Source organism: Acanthopagrus latus, chromosome 9 (assembly GCF_904848185.1).
Source record: "Acanthopagrus latus isolate v.2019 chromosome 9, fAcaLat1.1, whole genome shotgun sequence".
NCBI classification, from domain to species: Eukaryota; Metazoa; Chordata; class Actinopteri; order Spariformes; family Sparidae; genus Acanthopagrus; species Acanthopagrus latus.
Genome location: NC_051047.1, coordinates 4,140,347 through 4,161,414, shown reverse-complemented (window position 1 = coordinate 4,161,414; position 21,068 = coordinate 4,140,347). Strand labels below are relative to the sequence as shown.

The following is a 21,068-nucleotide window of genomic DNA, read 5'->3' as shown; positions in this document are numbered from 1 at the left end:
CAGGGAGCTGGATGCACTGAGAGGGACAGAAAAAGAGTCAATAAGCTGGTTGGGAGAGTCAGCTCTGTCCCGGACTGTCTTCTGGACTCCATAGAGTAGGTGGGTGAGAGGAGGATGCCATGGACAATGGCTCTCATCCCCTGCATGATGCTGTGGGAGCCTCAAGCAGCTCCTTCAGCAGCACAGTGTTAGCTCCTGACTGTAGGGAGGAGCGATACTGCAGAGCTTTTATTCCGTTATTCAGAATCTTTAACTCAGCGTCACATTTAATGTAACTTTGTGTCTTTGTCACCCAAAACTATTACCTCAACATCACAGCTATATATACACCTATGCTGATTGACACTGCAAAATCTAATCTTTTCTTCTCTTAATTATCATGTCATTCTCCTAATAATTTATGTAGTGTAAAGTCTTCTTCTTCTTATTATTATTACTACCTTTTCACTATATTTATTACTTTTTTTCACCTTGCTTTGTCCTGTTTTACGTGTGTTATTGTGGTTGTATATGTCAGAAGGCTGTCCTGCAGTCTCTCAGAGGAGAAAAAAAAAAGGGCAGTAAAAGAAAGTAAAAAAAATGTGTATAAGAGACTAACAGGAGACAAAATGATACCACAGTGAAACATGCTGATGGGAAGATTTAAGTCACCTGCACATAGCTGACTCCACCCTGACCACACCTCAAGGCTCTGACACACCTACTTGAAGACCTTAACGACTGAGAAAGCCAACCATTCTGTGAGATCACAGGAGGCTTTGTGGAACACTGTCACATCATGCTGGGATGGCATGAGTCAACATGTGGAGTCGGTGCTGCTGTGCAGATGAGTGGAGTGGAGTGCAGACTTAGTATGAGGACAAACCTCATTCTAAGATATTCTGAAATATATGGACTTTTTTTCAAGAATTCAACTTGTCAGCCTCACTGTTAAACTGATATTATCATTTTATATGAAAAAACAGTCTAACATCCAAAACAAATGGGTGATATAAGTATCTGGACTAGTGTACTACACTGTATACATTAACCATATCATGATTACAATTTGACTTTACAAACCGTGGTCCTCTCCGGATGTGCCTTTTATTTTCAATATTCATTTATTCATAAAATAAGTAAATGTAATTCATACTGTATGGCCATATGTCATGTATTTCTTTTGAGTTCATTTGTTTATTGTTTTGATGTTTTTTCCATTAAAAAAACAACCTGTGGATGAAGGTAACAAGCTGAAGAACTGAAACATAAACATTTCAGAAATGTTTTTACATAACATCTCTTTTACATAAACTATAACATACTGGATGCCAAAGGGAAAGCAGCAGATGACCAAGCAGTGCCTGTGTTCATGTCAAATCATTATCATACATCATACACAAAAAGGCTCCATTGTTCCCAAAAAATAATTAAACAGACTGAATTAAATAGCATTTAATTTAAAAATCTTTCATAAATAATCTTTCCTTCTGGTGAAATTATACAGTATAAACTTTTGTATTTATTATGCTAATTGCTAGGGTTACTTGTAAAAGGGAAACCTTCAGATGATGACAGTTTAAGAACATGAGATTCACAAAAGATGAACGCTTAATTAAAGGAGGATTTTAATCAGCAGAGATACATCTTCACTGACTGATTTCGTATTGCCTAAACAAACTAAATAATCAAGCTCTCTTTGATCTCATGACTGAATAAACTGGACCAGAAAAAAACAATTTTGTACTGTTTCACTTTGTTCATATGTGGCGGACCCTGCCACATTTCTGGCTTCTAACAGTGTTCTGGGACCTTATTTTCTTCTGAGAACATCTTGTCTTTTCACTTATGGGAAAAAAAAAACAACAAAAAAACAAAACATTTATATATTTCTGAGTGTGTATGTATCGTTTCCTCATTATACACAATTTGTAAATGAGTATGATTTCTCTCTCCTGAACTGCACAGTGCTCCTTTAATGCCGGTGCTGTGGCCAGTGGGGGGCGCTCTGATCAGAAGCTAACCTGAGGTGAGGCGAGCCATCTGAGTGGCTCCGGTCCCATTGACGATCTTTGGCCATGATGCTCCACTCGATTTTTTTTATTTCACCAACCTACTGCAAAGTGAGAAACTGACGAGTAGCCGCTCGTCAAATCAATGGAACATAATAAGGACACGGCAGGGGACGATGCAGGTATGAATATGTATCTGTGAACTCTTTTCAGGGCCGCTTTTTTTTTTGTATCGCTGATACTGTGGCGTCTTTCAGAGAGCGCTGTGTTGGTTGTTGCTAAGCTAACGGTAACGCCGAGCAGGGTAAACAGACGGATTTAAGCTTCCTTCGTGTAATATTACTGGGGAGTGGTTCGCTGTCAGGTTCTGTAAGGACGAATGTTGCTTCTCTGTTCAGTAATAGATTAGTGGCACGGTCTGTGTGGCACAACAGAGCTTTAGTTAACATTTAAAGAGCTAACACCGAGCTAAGTTAAGCATGAAACGTGCTCTCTAAGCGCACACACGTGAAAACTACTGACAGCGGTGTCGGCAGGTTTCAGCCCTCGACACCATGTCTGCTCAACACAAAGTTCAACAGAACTGATGAAAGAATGATGACAAGCTACTGGACACATCTGTAACGACAGTGTGACCTGTGTATGTCATGTTGCCTTAGTGATGTGGGCTAACGTTAGCTTACTCACTTTGCTAACTCACACAGCGTTGTGGTGACAGGGTATCTAACAGCACACACACACACACACACCTTGTGACTTAAATCTATTCCCTGTTGACTGACTGTGTTTCACAAAACTAAACATCAACCGTTGAAGTGGAGTTTGAGTTAGTAGCTATCGCTTCAAGGGGGCTTCAGACCAGGTGACAATCAGCCAAAATGTGACTGTAGCATTAGCGTCCATGTTTCCCCTGTGGTAACACAGCAGTGACGGCTGTTGAGTCAGACTTCATCCTTCATCTGCCTCTCAAATGATGACAATTGGTTTCAAACAGCAGGTGGTCACTGTACTTTAGAATAAGTCACTGTCAGAAATGTGTTTTTTTCTGAGACTGACTCTGCTCCTCTTCTTCTGTAGTTTCAGTGGTTTAGCCTCCCGTGAGTCAAGGGAGGCATGAGCACTCTACGGACACCACCTCCTCCTCCAAGACCTGATATCTTGGTGTGATTTCATCCTGTGTTGTTGTGAAGAAGGAAGAGAAACGGCCTCCATCATCCTCAAGACCCCGCGACCCAGCCTCCGTGTCGTATCAGCCTCCCAGGCGTGACTGTAGGCTTGTGATCCACTTTCCCTCAGGAAGAAATCCAAGTGTGCCTGCCTGTCTGAGCCTCACCTGAGGGCTTATAAGACTGAACAGCTACCTGAAGCTAACACTGTCCACTCTGACAGATGCTAGGATCAAATGTTGCACTGCTGTCGCTGCAGCTTTGATGGCAGTTATGTTTACTTTTGTTCAGGGTCCAACAAGAACTTTGACCAACATAACATTTTCAGCTCTGCTCAACTGGAGCTGACATCTCAGAAACACATTCCCAGAGAAGGCCACTTGTCGAGTGGGGAACTACAAGGACAAAAACAGGAGAACCCTCCCCCACCTCAGGCTTTGTTTTGGTCTCAGCTGTTAACTCCTAGCCTGCCCGTCGATCTCCACCCAAGACCTCTGTCCTCTTGAAGTAACCAATTCTTCGTTGGGTGGTGCCATGCCCACCAACCAGTCCTCCCCCTGGGATGGGGGGAAGCTTCGGACTGGCTCCAGCGCAGACAGTCCCCCCACTACGACCTCTGTCAGTACACAAGCCAACAGCGTTCTGGCAACTAAAGTGCCTTTTAGTCAGACTTCTTTAGAGCTATCCAGGAGAAAGGACCAAGCCAAACCTCCTTCCTCTAATGTTGCCTCATCTTCGCCCCCCTTAAGGCAGACAACAGTGGCCCCATCTGCAGCTTCTGTGTGGGAGAATGGGGACCGAAATAAAACCAACACCCAAAGCCAATTCACTGCTGTGCCAGATGGGTCTCCAGACCTGCCACAAACAGTTAATGGGATTCAAAGGCCAAACCAGGTACTGGCAGCAGGGCTGAAGCCGGCCGGTAGCATCCTCGCAGAGACCAGTGCCCCTTCCTCCATTGCCAAGAACGATTGCCAGACAGGATTTAATGGCCTGCTGACTGGCACTGTGCAGAAATGTTTGTTGCTCCAAACCTCTCAACATGGAAACGGTTTACAAATGAGCAAACATCAGGCTGCCACTGGTGACGCACCATTGGGATTGAAGGCTCTGTTGTCGGTTTGTTATCAAGACCTGTTAATCAGAGGACGGCCCTCTCTGCAGCACACTGACAAGTCAATGGTGAGTATTGGTGTCTCGCAATGTGGAAGCCTCAGCAGAAGATTTTCCCAAGAGTGAAAATAAAAATAAAAAAAAGACATTTCTTGTGACACAGTTTTAAAAATGTTAATGTTAAATACCCAGTGTTTGTCTTAGTATAGATCACCTTAAAGAATGTAGAAAAGAAAAAAGAAAGAAATGACAGACATTTAAAGGTGTAGGGCTCCTGTTGTTAATGTAGAACCAGGAGTGTCACAATTTCGGTCATGAATAATTTAAAAAAGAGAGATGACCTTTCAATCTTAACCGCACAGTCATTTGTTGTTTATTGATCAGTCACTGAACGCTGGTTTAACTCTGGAATCTTTACTTTTGATGAAGATAATTTGAACTTGAAAGCAATCAGGTTGTAAAATGTCCAAGTCATGTGAATTACAGATCTGAAAATGTAAGTAGCAGCTGTCAGCAGTAAAATCAATGATCTGTTGATATTCACAAATCCATCCAGGTGTGTCTAATGATGGCGGTGGTGTCGGTGCTGGAAAAAAAAGTTTTAAATTTAATCAAATCGTGACCTTTTTAATATTAAACGATGATATAAAACGATTGGACACAATACAGTGGAAAGTGATGGTTTCATAGAGAGCTAGACTGATAAATTAGCAGGTGAGGCTGAGGAAATAGACAACCTGTTTGCAAGAAATTGCAGCATAGCATAGTATAGTATATCAGTACCATCGAGCTGAAGCTGTCTAGGCTTTTATCATTACTGATGATGATGTTCCAGAGTTTTTTCAAATGTTGTCCACTTACTGCCTCCTCCATATCTGACCTGTTGCTTGTTTTGTCTTTTCAGCTTGAAACTGCAGACTGTTCCTCTCTGCCACCAGTGCCTCCTATATGCCTTACTCTTTGTGAACATCAGGGGGCAGCAGGGGGAAAGGATGCCTCCAGCTGTGGCAGCACCAAAGTGGAGATAAGAAGCACAACAAAGGAAATGACAACAACTACAAGGAGGAGCCATTCAGCTAAACTGGCCACAAAATGCAGTCAGACACTCAACAGCTGCGCAACAACCACTGCTTTAGACAATCAGCTGCTGGTCAGAGGTGGTCCTCCAGCAGTAAATAAGCCAATTCAGTGTCCACCAGGAAACACCTTGTCCACATGCAGAAGAAGCAGTCCTCCAGTAGCCAGTCCTTTGCCAAACGGCCGCACGCCAAGTGTATTAAGTGCCAGTGGCAGTGCCACGCAGGAGAAGCAGCCCACACTGCCAGATGACATCACAGGTAATCTGAAGGATCAGTCACTTACCATGGATGTCAAAAATGTAATACTGAGCTGAGCATCAGACACCAAAGCAATGACACCTCAAAGGAGTAGCGCTTTCAAATGAACACTTTTTGTACTAGTCAGCAGATATCTCCTCTTGGTCTAATGGTCTGTTCGGCGTGTACAAAAAAAAAAGAAAAGACATCATTAAACATTGTTTTAAAGCTCTGCAAAAGTGTTAGTGCTGCAGAAAGGGAAACATAAATTACAACTCCTGAGAGCACCACATTTCACTTCAGAAATGTGCTGTCCTTATCTGCTAGATAACATGCTGCTGTCTACATGTCTGTCTGTCTGTAGATGAACATGAGCTGGCTCTGAAACAAAGAGGCTCAGTGACAGCTGTCATTCAAACATAAGTTTGCCTCCTGTATTGTTATTATTGTTTATTGAGGAGCTGCAGAGTACATTAATGGTCAGAACGGTAACAGCATATAAGCCGGGCTTATTTTTTAACATTTGAGCACAAAATTAAGTTATTCGTCAACATATATTTGAACATTGTGGCTCAGCAACGCTGTCAGGAAATGACCTAGAAAATATGAAATATCGAGATACTAAAATACAGTGGGGCTTTAATAAATCTGTGTTATGTTCATTAGCAGACATGTGTAGACAGCCACATGTTATCTAACAGATAATGTCACCACATCTCACTTTGGTGTGTGTTCAGGAGAAAGTTGACAACCATGACATCCTACATAAGAACAGTTTTGCTTATTTCACTTGGTGTCACTTTTTATTTTCCTTTGTGCCCCTCCTGCTGGTTAGAAGTGGGCTCAGTTGGGAGGTGAAGTCTTCTGTTCACCAATCAGGATTTAGCTCAATTTCAAGCTGATTCTGATGACAGCTACTTGGTTGTTTGGTCACTGTCATTCAGATCAGTTGGTCAATGAGTGTTTGAGTGGTAAAATCTAAAATAAGTTTTTGTAGTAGCTAAGATGAAACCGTTACAAACTGTTGATAAATGACGATTCTTTCCCCTCGTAGATGTGGCCTGCTGTCCTTCCGGAGCCTTGGTGGGCTCTGTGACCACTCAGATCTCCACAATCCACCTGACCAGGCAGGGATCTTCATCTCCATTCCCTCTCTCACCCTCCCCAATAGAAGAATGTGTGGCTGGAGAGAATCAGCTGTCTGGGTGAGTGATAGTTAACTGCTCTTCTGTGTCTCTTTCTTTTCTATTTGGTCTTCTTTATACTGTATTAAATCTCACCCTTCATGGTTTCAGCCAGGAGTGTGTTATGCAGGTGGATGGTGTTGAGGAGGAGCTACCTGATGAGCTGGAAAATGCCTGTAGTGACGACAGTAAGATGTTAAAATACACACTCTCTCTCTCACACACACACACACACACACACAGACTTAAAATGTACTGTATCGTCGTCAGCCAGTCATTTTGTTCTTTAATCATGCACACCGCTGATTTCAATTGTCCTCTGTTGTTTTCAGATGACTCCGACTGTTCGTCCTCATCCACAGCATCCATTGCTCTGCTCTCTAGGTAAGGCTCTGTAACTAAAAGACAGATAACTTTATGTGTCAGCTTTTAAAGATCCCCTTCACACATGTATCAAGGCAAGGGCAGTTTATTTGTATAGCACAATACACAGGGGCTTTGACGGATTTCATAAAAAGTCTCTTATGGTTGTCTGACATGGTTTTTTTGGGTGTTTTGTTCTGAAAATCCACCTGAAGCTCAGTCTGCTCTGTGCAGCTTGAAGTGGCTTCTGTCAAAAAACATGGTGTGTATCCTCTACATCCTATGTACTTAAAAACAATCATTTGGCAATTTAACAGACACACTTATATATGTTAAGTCCATTTATGAGCCTAAAAAGATGACACGAACCTTCATCCTAGACAACTCCTTAAATTGAGCAATTTACAGTCCAAAATGTCGGCATGTTTTCCTTGGGCCGCCCACTTCTTATCCAGGTTTCTGATTGGTCTCCTAAAATGGCTTAAAACATATATCCATCAGATCCTGTGGACTCTTTGTCTCTCTTTCATTCTCTCTCACTGCATTGTGGAAAGAAGCTGAAAGCAGCAGAGCATGGTGGAAAGGTCCGCTGCATTGTGCTTCATATTGTTCTCTGCTGTGATGGCCTCAACAGTAGAACTCCCTACCAAAGACTGGCAGCTGATTCTTTGCTAAAACAGCCTGGATAGGGAGCACTATTGTCACCTTTTTTTCCCACAACCAGCTGATTTGTTTATGTGTTCATTTACACCACCCCACCCCCACCTTTCCTAAATGCTATAGCACCTGTATGTATAGTATAGTGTTAAGTTAGCCTAGTCTAATGCCATTGTATACCTGTCTGTGGTGGAGGGATTTTATCAAAGAAGAAATATTTGGAAGAGGATAGCACCATCACCTGTTCCTTCATCCATCGGTTTATCCACCTCTCCTTCCTTTCTATATGACTGTCATGTGAGTGGGTTTTATTTTGAGTGTGAATTCTCATCATTTTCCTCTTTTTTGTCCCTCTGATGTGATCAGTGGTGTTCTTTTCAAAAAAGCTCAGGGATCTGTTAATGGTGAACTTAGTTGCAACTTTTTTTTCTGGACGTTCAGGGTCAAAGTGTGCTTGTACTCTCTGTGTGAGGTCTCTGACCGCAAATTCACAGAAGCATCGTGTTTCGAGTGCTTGTTCACCCATCCAGCCCAGCGTCGACTTCTGTTACAAACCACAGTGGTGACTTGATGCCAACTTCCGTTAGTTAGAAGTGGGTGACCGTAACTCTAGCTGCATTACTTTTTCATTTTGTTGTGAGCCTGCAATTTGCTCAATTAATAGTAACAGCTAAGAAGAGCCGCGGTGCTAACAGGACGGAAACCAGACCGTCTTCAGCAGAAACAAACATTGAACTGTCATTCTAGGCAGAATTAATTAGTTTGCAACACGCAAAAACTAAATATGTGTTGTCTAAAGTTGATGTGTACGATACTGTTACTTCGCTGATGTGGCTGCATGTGTTTGGATGTCCACTACCCATTAATATGTCTTCTCTCCTTCTCAGTGTTGAGGAGCCGATGTTACTGGGGGCTGAAGATGATCGAGAGGAGAGACCAGCTTTAGTTCCCAGTCTGTTCCCCCTCATCCCTCCAACACTCTACTTCAGCACCGCCAGTGAGAAAGGTCAGGACACGCTCATCTCGCCGTTCTGTTGTGTGAAACAGATAGAAGCTCTAACAGTTGTTAACCAAGGTTTAGAGAGCTGACCTGCCAGTTTGAAGCAATCGTAGCTCTAAATAAGCACCAGCCATGAGCTAAGTGCTGATAAAATTTGATAATAGCCTGACTGTGATCATCACCACGTCGTCAAGTTAGAAGAACAAAGAAGTTCAAATCAAATCAGATCAAATCAAATCAAATCAATTTTATTTATAAAGCCCAAAATCACAATCAAGTTGCCTCAGTAGGTTTCACAGTCTATACAGTAAACAACATCCTCTGTCCTTACATCCTCGATTTAAGTGAGGAAAAACTTGCCATATTAAAAAAAAACTTTTAACAGGGAAACAAAGAAGGAAGAGACCTCAGGAAGAGCCACAGAGGATCTCTCTCCCAGGACGGACAGGCATGCAGTAGATGTCGCATGTACAGAACAAAACACCAAAATCACAATTTACAAGATGGCAAGTTCAAGCAGACAAAAAGTCCAAGCAGACAAAAAACAGAATGTTTAGCAAGAGATTTACAGGAGAGTGTATGAGTGTGGGACTGATGAACAGAATGAAGAGATGTCTGATATCAAAGCTGTTAAGCTTCAAAAATCAAAATCATCACAGCTCAACACAGTGACAGCTGACTTCAAGCTAGCTTTACCTCTTTTAAAGGAGCAGTTTACCCTCAAATCAAAAATAGAAAGACACATTTTCCCACGTAGAGCCCCCCCTTTGAGAAAAATGTTGATAAGTACTCTTCACAAACAGCAATTGAGCAATTTCATGTAGGAACAATTTTCCCTCTTTGTAACCACTCCCGCCAACTGAAACGCTGAGCAGAAGGAGGAGAGCATTGACTCAGGAACAAGACGCCCACACTTGAGACAGACGTAAACATAATTTACATCCTCCTCTGCTTAGTTCTTTGCTAGCTAGTCAAGAGTGATGCACTCTCTTCTGTGCAGTGATTCGTTTGGCAGGTGTAGTTAAGTAAATTAAAAATTGTGATTGTTTGTTGTTAGTATAGCTGTAAAATACATACGGCTTTTGTGTTGTGTGCTCTGCAGTGGAACTGCTGCCTGCAGAACAAAGACGACTGTTAAAGTGGAAGATGAGCACCGTCACGCCAAATGTTGTCAAACACACCATCGCCAGGTCACACTTCAAAGTCACCAAGAGTAAGTGTGTGTTTGTGTGTGTGCGTGCGTGCGTGCGTGCGTGTGTGTGCACGTGTGTAATTCAGAAACCGGTAAATCATAGACAGAGATGACCATGATGGAAACATGATATCTGCTTAACATCAAACTGGTAAACCGAGTCTTTACTACTGACTGAAAAATGGAGGTGATAGTTTGCACAGGCTGAAATGTGAATGTACTGTCAGATTTGTCCTGGATGATCAAAACCTGTTTGTCGTTGTGTCGTTCATGTAGAGAGCCATGACTGGTTGGGCTGCTGGGGACACCACATGAAGTCTCCTGGCTTCAAGGCCATCGGAGAACACCAGAAGGTGAAAAACTTTTGACACACTACTTATACCAGCTCATGTCTCCCAGAACCATTCCCCTCAGGGAAATGACATTTTCTCCAAATTCCTTCCTTTCCTTCCTTCTGTTGAGGGAGGAAATAGACAAAACTTCAATGTTCTCTCCTCCCGATGTTTCCCTGTGGTATTACTGTTGGTGCTACTGTTGCAAAGAAAGAGTTACCATAATTGCTACCACTATGAGCCTAGCTACTGTCAAAGCAAAAAACAACCATAAGTATCCCAATTTGATCTAGAAACCCTAATCTCAGTTCGATGACGAGGCAAAGTAAAACACTGGCTTGTATCAATGGGTAGGTAGGTTTTGTTACTCACTGGTCTGGTTTTGAACTGGCTCAAGTCCCGGTTGCAGTAGGAAACGCATCTCAACCGGGAAACAGACTTTGACTCAACACGAGCGCTCCCCATCGAGTGAATGCTCGTCCATCACTCTTGATTCACCTCTAGTTTCTATCACTCTCCCTCCTCCCCTTTTTTGCTTCCTCCATCAGTAGGGTTCTTTTCTTGTGCAGTGTGAATTTTCCACAGTTATTTCAGTTGTTCCACTGTTAGCTGAGGGTAGTGACTGGGGAAAACAATGCCTCTTCCTGTTTGGTTGTGCAGTGACGGACAATAGTAATTTTTGCATGGAAAATCCAGTCCAGTGACAGGCTGAATAGCATAGGGAACCAATCTACATGCAGATGTTTTTACAGCCGCTACACTGTGCAATCAGTATTTACTTGCAGAATAAAAGTTTTCTTGCTTATCATTCTGAAGTTAAACCTGGCTGCATTTGTGTTTCTTTTCTCCTAGTTGAACCACTTCCCAGGAACCTTTCAGATTGGCAGAAAGGACCGGTTGTGGAGGAATCTGTCAAAGATGCAGGCTCGCTTTGGCAAACAAGAGTTCAGCTTTTTCCCTCGGACCTTCGTCCTGCCCCAGGACATCAAGCTGCTGCGCAAGGCCTGGGAAGACAGTGGCTCCAGGCAGAAATGGATCATCAAACCTGTATGTTAATAATTTTGTTGTTATACTTGTTAAAGTGCCAAAAAACAAGTTAATCTGAAAAACATTAGCAGTGAGAGTGAAATTATGAGGTGACAGTTTCAATTGCTAGATAATTTGTTGTGCTGTGATGGTAGTGGTGATAATGATGATGACGATTGGCATGAATTGCTCCAAAAGCTGAAACAAGGTTGTTTGGTGATTAATTAACGCACCAAATGAGCCATTCGGATTGTGATGCTAAATGATGAATATGTATGTATGTTTTGCATAAACCAATTTTACCATGCTCTCTTCCTCCCCTCATCTGTAATAGCCTGCTTCAGCAAGAGGAATAGGAATCCAGGTCATACACAAGTGGAGCCAGATGCCCCGCAAAAGACCCCTACTGGTCCAGAAGTAAGTAGCCTAAAATAGATTTGGAATGGTTAGTAAGCAGTAGCTTGTAAGTAGGCTAGAGATCATTTACTGTACCTGACATTGATAATGATTTGCCATTAGGGTAAGACATCTTTTTGCTGGTTGTGTTTTGCAGGTACCTGCACAAGCCCTACCTCATCAGTGGTAACAAGTTTGACCTGCGGATCTATGTCTACGTGACATCCTACGACCCGCTCCGAATTTACATCTTCTCCGATGGACTAGTTCGATTTGCCAGCTGCAAGTATGTTTTTGCACACAGTGACAAACCCACTTACTGTAGATTAGTTCACGTAAAATAGAACCATGGTAGGAAGTCTGTCAGTTAAGCAGGGATAAGTCGAAGGATCTAGTGATAAAAATGTGATGATCTAAAAAAATCAGTATGTTTCATTGTTGGCATTTAGAATAAGAATTCAGAGCTGATGCATGAGGTCATATTTGATTTGATTTGATTTGATATGATTTAATTCATGTGTCTTTCTCCTCTGTAGGTATTCGTCTTCCATGAAGACTCTGAGTAACAAGTTTATGCACCTGACCAACTACAGCGTCAACAAGAAAAACTCTGAGTACCAGACCAACAGCGACGATAAAGCCTGCCAGGGACACAAATGGTAACAGAAAGGAAAATTAAGGAAATATTTTATATTTGAGTAAAAAATAGCATGAAGGTAGAGGGTGGCTATTTTGAAGAAAGGCAAGCATGGAATGTGGGAGGAAGACCATAAAAGAATCAGTTGGTAAAACAGGAAGTGGAAGGAAATAGTGTAATTGTGAGTAATTATTATATTGTGTTCATGTTGCTCCTTTCATCTTTGCTATTGTTAATTTATATGTATATTATTCTTAGCACTTGTCTTCGAACTGCAACAAAATGTGTGTTTGTGTGCATTTCCAGGGCTTTGAAGGCCTTGTGGCAGTATCTTGGTGCTAGAGGGGTCAACACCACTCTGATCTGGGAGAAGATTAAAGACATTGTGATCAAAACCATCATTGCGTAAGTTTGCCCATTCAGTCATTCATTGGTGGCAGAACTGCAGGTCAGTTGCTATTGATTTTCACAATATATACGATGTTCTGTTTGCCAGATGACCAGATGTTCCTCAGTCTTAATCAAGAAGTGTGTGTGTAGTTGAAGCAGAGCAACCACCACCCCCCCTCTTAACTAACACGCTGTCGATTAACAATCTGTCTGTATAAATGTGCAGTCTGTGTGGTCACATTAACAAGTCTTTTTTTTTCACGCTGAGTATAGAGAATTGGTAGAGATTGGAAAGTCTTAAGAAATGCTGAGCTGTAGTGGAGGATGATTAAAGATCTGTTTTGAAATAGTGAAATAATAACAACTGTGAAATGATCTCCCTCCCCTGTGTTGGTCATCAGCTCCGAACCGTACGTCAACAGCTTGCTGAAGATGAACCTTAAGACGCCTTACAGCTGCCACGAGCTGTTCGGCTTTGACATCATGTTGGATGAGAAGCTCAAACCCTGGATCCTGGAGGTCAACATATCACCAAGGTCTCACACACACACACACACACACACACACTTACACACATACATACAGAATGGCATAGTGGAAACAATAGCACCCATGCTGTTGTGGCTGAAAGCCATTTGGTACATTGTTTATAACAGGCTGTACTGTGGTATTCAGTGTTTACCATTGTATACATTTTGTCAACAACTACAACTTATATAGACGGACAATAATTGGATCCAGCTGTTTTCAGACTTGTATCTGTTGCTTTTCTGGTCCAGCCTCCATTCCAACACAGCGCTGGATGTTTCCATCAAAGGTCAGATGATCAGAGACCTCCTGAACCTTGCTGGCTTCCGTATTCCCCAAAAAGAAGATGTGATCGCCCCCTGCAGTAGTGCCTCCAGCTCCACCAGCAGGTAGGTTGCAGTCAGTCTACCTTACAGGCTGCCATTAGGATCACACGCGGGGCCACGTTAACTCTGGTCACAGTTGAAGAACAACTTTGAATATGATCCAATCCAACTAAATCTACAGCCTCAGAAAAGACCTTATAGTTGATTGAACATCTCTGTTTGTCGATGTGTGTCTGTGTGTATATACAGTCTGTGTGGGGGGAGCAGGGAGAGGACTAAGCCAGATCTGTCTGCTGATGAGAAGGTGAAACGGGCCTTTTACCTCACACAACGCTACGCCGACCAGGTACATGAACACAAACACACTAAAAATACTACAGCAGATATAAATAATTTTACAAGTAAAATGCATATAATGTTGTTAAAACAGTTTGAATGTTTCTTCAGCCAAGTTTCAGTAGTAAGCTGAAATGGTTGCAATGAGCTGTTCCACATAAAAGTTACCTCATCTGATATAAAACATGACTTCAGTTTATTGTAGAGTTGTGCAAAATAAACATTCTCAGAAAAATCCACCGCAAATGTTGTTATTCTCTTGTGTCACTACTGCACCACTGATTGTGTAGATTCTTGTGGTGATGATGAGCACTAGTATCAGTTTCAGCTTTCCCTTTTCTCTCTGTCTCTGTCAGGACTTCCTCTCCACAGTGTTGGACGTCTTGACTCCAGAGGACGTTCGCGTGCTTGCAGAGAGCGAAGACGAGCTGACTCGTCTCGGACAGTTTGAGCGAGTTTTCCCGTCACCTTCATCGTCTCGCTACCTTCGCTTCTTTGAGTGTTCGAGATACCTCAACATCCTGCTGGACCAGTGGGAGCAGAAGCACTGGAACAACAGGACGAAAGGTATTTGTGTTCCTCAATGCACAGCACTGTCACACTGGTGATCCTGCTGTCAGTGGTTTTGATTTTGCAGTGCTATCTGTATTTACTTTGGACTGCAAACTAAAATTATCAGAGAGGAAGAACATCTGAAATTGTTTGTGTGGGTTAATGTAATACATAATGTAAGGTGATGAATAGATGCAACATATTCAGACACATGAGCTGAGGCAGCAGTTTGTGTGATTTAACATATTTGAAAAGTCAGTATTGAACATTGGTTGAAGACTTTCAGCCATTTGATTTATTGCAGAAGCTCTCAGGTCATTATAGGGCTGCGCAATATTGGAAAAAATAAATGTTGTGACAAATGTCTTTCCTGTGCTATTATGAAATGATTCTGTCAAGCCATCCAAAACAAGGAAACACATGCCGCAAAAAACAGCAGGACTGCAGCCTCAAATATCTTAACTTAATATCGGTGTGAGCGTGTGTGTAAAAGACCTGTCCCGGACTTCAGTTAACTTGGTAAACAGTCTGTTTTGTTTTCCCCACTACCCCAAAACGTTTCTGTTGCAATCTAACTTACAATAAAAAGAAAGCCTGTTTGAAATAGCGCCCCTATAGATCCTCCAAAATAGCTCAACTAAAGCACCAAGGAGTCTCATACAGGGAAAAACACTCATCAAGTGCTTTAAGTGCCGACTTCTTATCTTGCCCTCTCAATACTAGGATCTCTTGAATAGTCAATACTAACTTTGACACAACGTGACTTGACAAAGAAAAGAATACGTTCAACCGTCCATAGACCTTCATCTGAGGAAAACCATGTGATGTAGTTGAAAGATCTGTTGAGATGGAGATTTTCTTTTTAAAGCCTGTTTTAAAGATGTTCAGCTTCACTCAGAAGCCCTCTGGAAAATGACAATATCAGAGTCAAGCTGCTGATGAGCTGAACAGAGAATGAGGTTAATAACGATGTCAGGAGCTCCTCATCTGACTTTGATATAATGAACAAACATCACACAGAGGGCAGAGGACACTGACACTGCTGGTGTTAAATGTCTGTCTCATGTGCAGGTATCAGTCTGCTGAAGTCTCTCTGTCAGAAAGGAGTCCACCTGGGAACCAGTGACCCCGCTCACATGGTGAGGAACTGTGGAAAAAGAACAAGCATTTCTCTGAATAAGCTGCGTTTGTTTTGAAATGTTGAAGCCTGATGCTGTGTCACTGATTGTGTCTTTGTGTCTCTGCAGTGGTCCAAGTGTAACTACATCTCTACGTTTGAAGCCCACAGACGAGACCTGGTCAGCCCATCCAGATCAAGGTACGCACACACACACACACACACACACACACACACACACACACACACACACGCAGTATCGTGCCACACTGCACAGTAATTAAAGCAGATTAACCCTTTCCTGGCTGCCCTCTCCCGTCTTATCCTCCAGGGTGGTGGTCAGCCTGCAGCACCGCTCCCATCATGACAACGACGACAGCTCAGACAGGGAGGTGGCCTCGGTCTCCAGCCTGCCTGTTTCACCAAGTCCCGGATCCAGTGTCGCCAGCAGTGCCTGTACAAGCCCTCAGCCCAGCCTCTCTCAGAACCTGCTGCCCCAACAGTTTGCCTCACTCTGACACCAGTTTGCTAACGTGACGTTCAGTACCCACAAGAGACACACAACTCAGGGTCCTCAACTTGCCCCCAACACCCCCGTATTGATCTTTCATGTCTAGATGAATGAGTACTGTACTGACAACTGAAAGCTTGGAGCACAGTCTTAACACTCACTGTAGAGGGGAGTGGATTTTGGATTTTAACAGAATTGTATTAGCCTGTTAGAAGGAAGAAGTACATTGACTATATACTGATGGGACCTTTGCAAAAATGTAGGATCTCTTTGAATTATGAATATTTCTGTGTTGAGAAAACATCTGGTCTTGAGGTAAACCTCCATTACTGCGACACCAGTGAAAATCTAACCCTCAAACCGCCATACAAGTACTTTCCTTGTTTTAACATACACCATGTTTAGTTAGAAGGTACTCTTCACTTCTGAGAAGACAGGGATTATTATTATTCAAGACATTCAAGACATGACAGGTGTGACATTTGTTTCAGCATGTGTGAGGAGATGAGTATTTCCTTAATCTCAACATTATTAGCATGTGAACGTGCTCATTAATGTCGTATTTAAAACTGATGACAGGACTGCATGAAGAAGCTCTGACAACAGTGGAAGCATATTGGTTTTAATTGGACGTCAGAAAATGACACAGGCTTCTGGCAAAAACCTTTAAAAGGTATTTGACTGGCCAGTCAAGTCTGAGCTCAGTCCAGGCCTGCTGGGCTCTCAACAACAAGACCTGTGTTATTCTGCTGTTCACCTTGTGGTTGTCCTGACAGAGAACACAGTGATCGTCCCATGTGCTCATATCGTTATAATCCACTGTGTAGTGTTTGCCTTCAGACAAGTCTTAAAACCCATGGATGTATGAATGTTACATCTTCTGCTTACTGGCACCTGTAGTCACCAACCCACAGCAAACACACAACTCTGTGCTCTTTACTTGTGAATGAGACCCTCAGATCCTAGCTGACTCCACTGTTGGTCCTCAAACTTAAACTGTGAAGAAGAAGATTGGCTTTGTCACATGTTACAGCACATTGTATTTTATGAGCACAAATTGGCGAAAAAAGAAATGGGCAACACTTCCTTAAAGAACAAGAGGCTCAAAGTTGGTGATAACAGACAAATCACAGTTTTGTGTCATTGTTTGACTTGAATCTGAGACTGTTGTTGGTTTGGTGTTCAGAGGTTGAGCAACTGATTGCACAAGTGTTACATTCCTCACCTTATAGCGTCAAACTTGGTCTACATGTTTGTGTGTAAATGGAGAGAAGGAGAACTACTTTAGAGAATGGAGTGAAGAACAAAGGGCTCTGATTGGACAAAAGAAGGGAGTGATGGTGAGGAAGAGGAGCTGCAGAAGTATAATCCTGACTTCACCAGGCTTTGTGTGATGTGTTGAGATCGCTGCAGCTTCAAAAGTGTTAACAGTGTACAATGTACAATAATACAACATTTTGATGAATGATGTTGACTCACAGTATGTTAGAGATACTTGAAGGTGAAACTGTGATCACCCAGATTAACATGCATGTTTGTGGACAAAAAACTAATGTTATAACAATATAAGAAGGGCTTTAGTTTTTGAGTGATGATAGATATGATAGTATATAGAATTTATTGAAAGTTGCCAAATGTAAATCAGACACCAGAATTTAACCCTGCAGACCTCAACAGTGTATGTTGATTAACACAGACATCAGTTCTTTTAAAGTTCCACTTAAACTCCTGAACACTGTGAGGTGAGCGGGTGCTGGCCCAGGGTTCAGTGTTGATGAGGGGAACCAGTTTGAAATTTCTTCTGTATCCTCAGGAAAATAAAAAGTATTTTATTTCAAAAAAGCTTCATCTACTGTGAGGACATTTTCAGAAAAGTAACATAAAACTACTTGAAGTTGACAATGTTAAATTCATCATCTGTAAGGCAGTGCTGGTTGTAGATGAGAGAGCCACAGCTGTCTGTGTTATAACACGTGGACATTATTTGAAAAGTGTATTTTTTTTTTTCTTTCATTCCTCCTGTGAATAGTAAAAAGCTGAGGTGTGGAAGCTAACTTGTTTACAAGAGTGTTGTTATGCAATTCACTAACAGATGCCAAACTGCTGTGCAGTGTCAGTATGTATCAGACATTTCTATCTTCATGCAAGCTGCTATCATCACTGATCATACATGAAATAGGAGGGGATATACAATACAAATATTGCATTTAAACAAAACAAGATGAGTGGAAACACACAGTGGTGTCTGAAGGCTTTTTTATGGGTGTACAGAGGTCTGGGCTGGTCAGAGGAAGTAGATGCTCTTCATGGGGCTACTCAGAGCATACATTAAAGGAACAGTTCATTGAAAAATGAAGTTATTATATTCCTACCCCAGTGCAGATGAAAAAAAGGTTGACACCTGTAGTCATCAAAACATTTCTAGAGCTTCACAGAAGGCAATCAACCGAAGCACAGGGGAACGGAGTCATTTGATGTTTATTTTCAGGGCTTTGTTTCCGTTTTATAAAACAAGTTCCCAACTATTTCAGTTGTTGAGGAGAAAGCTGCAACTCTGTTTTGCCATGGAGCCCCAGAAATGTTTTGTGGGCCAAAAAACTTCAGCCCACTCTCCATCAGCATGGGACTTGGGTAGATAATGACCGAATGTACATTTTTGGGTGGACTTTTAGTTTATGGGCCCATTCACACAGAGAGACGTCACTGAGTAGAAATGTGTTTAAAGATTAACTGATTAGTCCAATTAATTAAAATAGCTGCAGTGGAAGTTTGAAAAGGTGAAATATCTTGGAATAAGAAGTTCAAGAATGAACCACCTGCATGCTATGAAGGGCAGCCAGGAGGCTTGTGAACATATCTGTGTTCACACTTTATTTTTAAATCCTGTCACCATGTTGCTTATCCCTGTCTCTGGCTCCGCTGACACACCGACTGCAGCATCTTCACTTCAGCTAACATCTCTCTGTCTGAACTGGGCCCACACAGGGTCTGCTGAGCATCTCACACCCACTACTAGGAACAAAAAAGTCAGCATCAACACACCATGGGTTTGTGTGCTTATGTATTTATAAAGCTTGAAAACTGTTCAACATATACCTAACCTACAGGCTAAATAAGCTAAAACACAAAACCTCCAGTGGAGTGATGCAGCACGGCTCAGTGTTTGTAACAGTAACTCTGTTGGGAAAATATTTAGCTTTTTAAATAACCATGTTCATTTTAATTCTAATGGGAAAATCATTCAGGAGTCATTAATATTTTACATTATAGTTACACTCTGCTTCAACGCATGTATTAAGATCCTCTATACACTACAGCTACACTGCAGTCATGTTTATTGGCTGTATTCAGAGATGATATATATTATAGAGTAAATAATAACACTGTTTTTGAAATTCTTTAAGTGCAGATGACATTGTTTACTAACTTGTAAAATGTTAAAGGGCTATATGAATTGCTCAGGATGATGATTTCAAAATAAAAGTTATTTGCAGTACAAGTCTCCTGATTGTGTCTTTATCTGGGTGATTACAAATATTTTAACGTCCACATTTTTTTTTTTTTTTAAATAAATTATGTGTAATAAGCAGCTTCAAAGACCTGAAGTAGCACTTGGCCGAAAATGAAGCCAGATTGCAGGCTGTGGTATTCTGAATGTGTGTCAGGACTCTTGAAGCAGTTGTAAACTATAAATATCTGAGCTCCTCTAACCAGCAGCAGCAGCAGGTCCATCTGGATAACTGCATTTACTATGAGAAGGACACTATAGTAGAGCTGTATGTCAGAAATATAAGTCAATCTGGATTCAGACTACTTTCTTAATTCTAGAGGAGCTGTATTGATCAAACAATCATCAATGCAGAGTTCAGCCACCAACAAGTACAAGAGAACTGCAGCAATTGTGTGCTCCATTTAGATCGTTTGCAGTTTTTTTTTCTACACACTTTTGACTTGATGGGATGTTTTGCTGGATTTAAAGGAACAACTGTTAAGTACAGTGAATTTCAAGGCCACAGGTACATTTATAAATCTGAAAAAAAAAAAAAAAAAAAAGGGATGGTCTACTCAAGTATTCGGTGTTCGATGTGTCTATAAATAGTGACATGACAAGGCCCAGTGAAACTTAAACATGTACAGTAGTTAGTAAGACTGAGGAAGCCTTAAAGCTGGACTGGTCTGCTTTAAAAAAAATGGTACGTTACCTCCCAACACCCAATGACAAACTAAGCTAGCAACTAGCAGAACATAGTGGAGCATTTAGATAGAGGGAAACTTGGCATTTAGTTACTAAAGAGTCAAATGTTTCAGATGGAGTTAGCTGAAACCAAAGGAGCTTAAAGATGAAGAAATACCTTTAAGGATGGGGCCTATGTTTGTGGATTTATTGGCAAACTTGGTGCTGTTCCTGTTGGCTGTCAAACTGTAATACTGGTATGAGTGTTCAGCACAGATTATCTGCTAATGTGACAGATTTTTTCAAGTTGCATTTTTAAATTTGGTGGATGGCTGCCAGAAACATGGAAGATGAAGAAGACAAAGAAGACAAAGAAGAGCTCCTGTTTCCAGCCAAACAATACAGCATGTGTTGTGAGAAGTTTGAAACCAAGTCTGAAACCAGTTCAATGTTGAATTATCAAAGTAAGGAATTGTGAAAACTACTTAGTTTTATGTCATGTTTTCAACAAAGGTTGGCATCTTCTCATCAGCAAAGCTGAATAGCTCTGCATGCGCAGCATATTACTTTTTGTTATGTATTCTATATGTAATGAGCTATGCACGTACAGTGTCATCCTGTCATTCAAGTCTGCATGTGAGGGCCACACTCAAAACAAGTAACTAAGAGAGTTACAGCACTGGAAGAGAAGCACCAACTGCCTTTAGGACCTGACTCAACAAATTATTAACATATATTAATTTAAAACATGACATGTCCCG

General features: G+C 41.6%; 1 protein-coding gene and 1 long non-coding RNA gene across 4 annotated transcripts; one reads left to right on the top strand and one right to left on the bottom strand.

Moving 5' to 3' along the window:
- The first annotated feature begins 1,998 nt into the window (after positions 1-1,998).
- ttll4 (tubulin tyrosine ligase-like family, member 4) lies at positions 1,999-18,187 on the top strand. 3 transcript variants are annotated; one of them, XM_037109715.1, is made up of 21 exons: positions 1,999-2,173; positions 3,069-4,339; positions 5,175-5,607; positions 6,641-6,791; positions 6,882-6,958; positions 7,103-7,154; positions 8,678-8,796; positions 9,893-10,003; positions 10,259-10,335; positions 11,167-11,361; positions 11,675-11,757; positions 11,894-12,022; positions 12,273-12,395; positions 12,680-12,778; positions 13,165-13,299; positions 13,543-13,680; positions 13,867-13,963; positions 14,310-14,520; positions 15,577-15,644; positions 15,753-15,823; positions 15,954-18,187. In XM_037109715.1, exons 2-21 carry the CDS (start codon positions 3,692-3,694, stop codon positions 16,138-16,140), a joined length of 3,204 nt encoding a protein of 1,067 aa, XP_036965610.1. In that variant the 5' UTR covers positions 1,999-2,173; positions 3,069-3,691; the 3' UTR covers positions 16,141-18,187. The 3 variants fall into 3 exon arrangements, with proteins under 3 accessions (XP_036965610.1, XP_036965612.1, XP_036965611.1); XM_037109717.1 differs by lacking the exon at positions 1,999-2,173 and adding an exon at positions 2,287-2,710; XM_037109716.1 differs by lacking the exon at positions 1,999-2,173 and adding an exon at positions 2,738-2,988.
- Positions 4,613-5,192, bottom strand: LOC119025782. The gene is made up of 2 exons (XR_005076916.1): positions 5,054-5,192; positions 4,613-4,856 (listed from the first exon to the last, which is right to left on the bottom strand). It is a non-coding gene; the product is annotated as an uncharacterized LOC119025782 (long non-coding RNA).
- Positions 18,188-21,068: the final 2,881 nt, after the last annotated feature.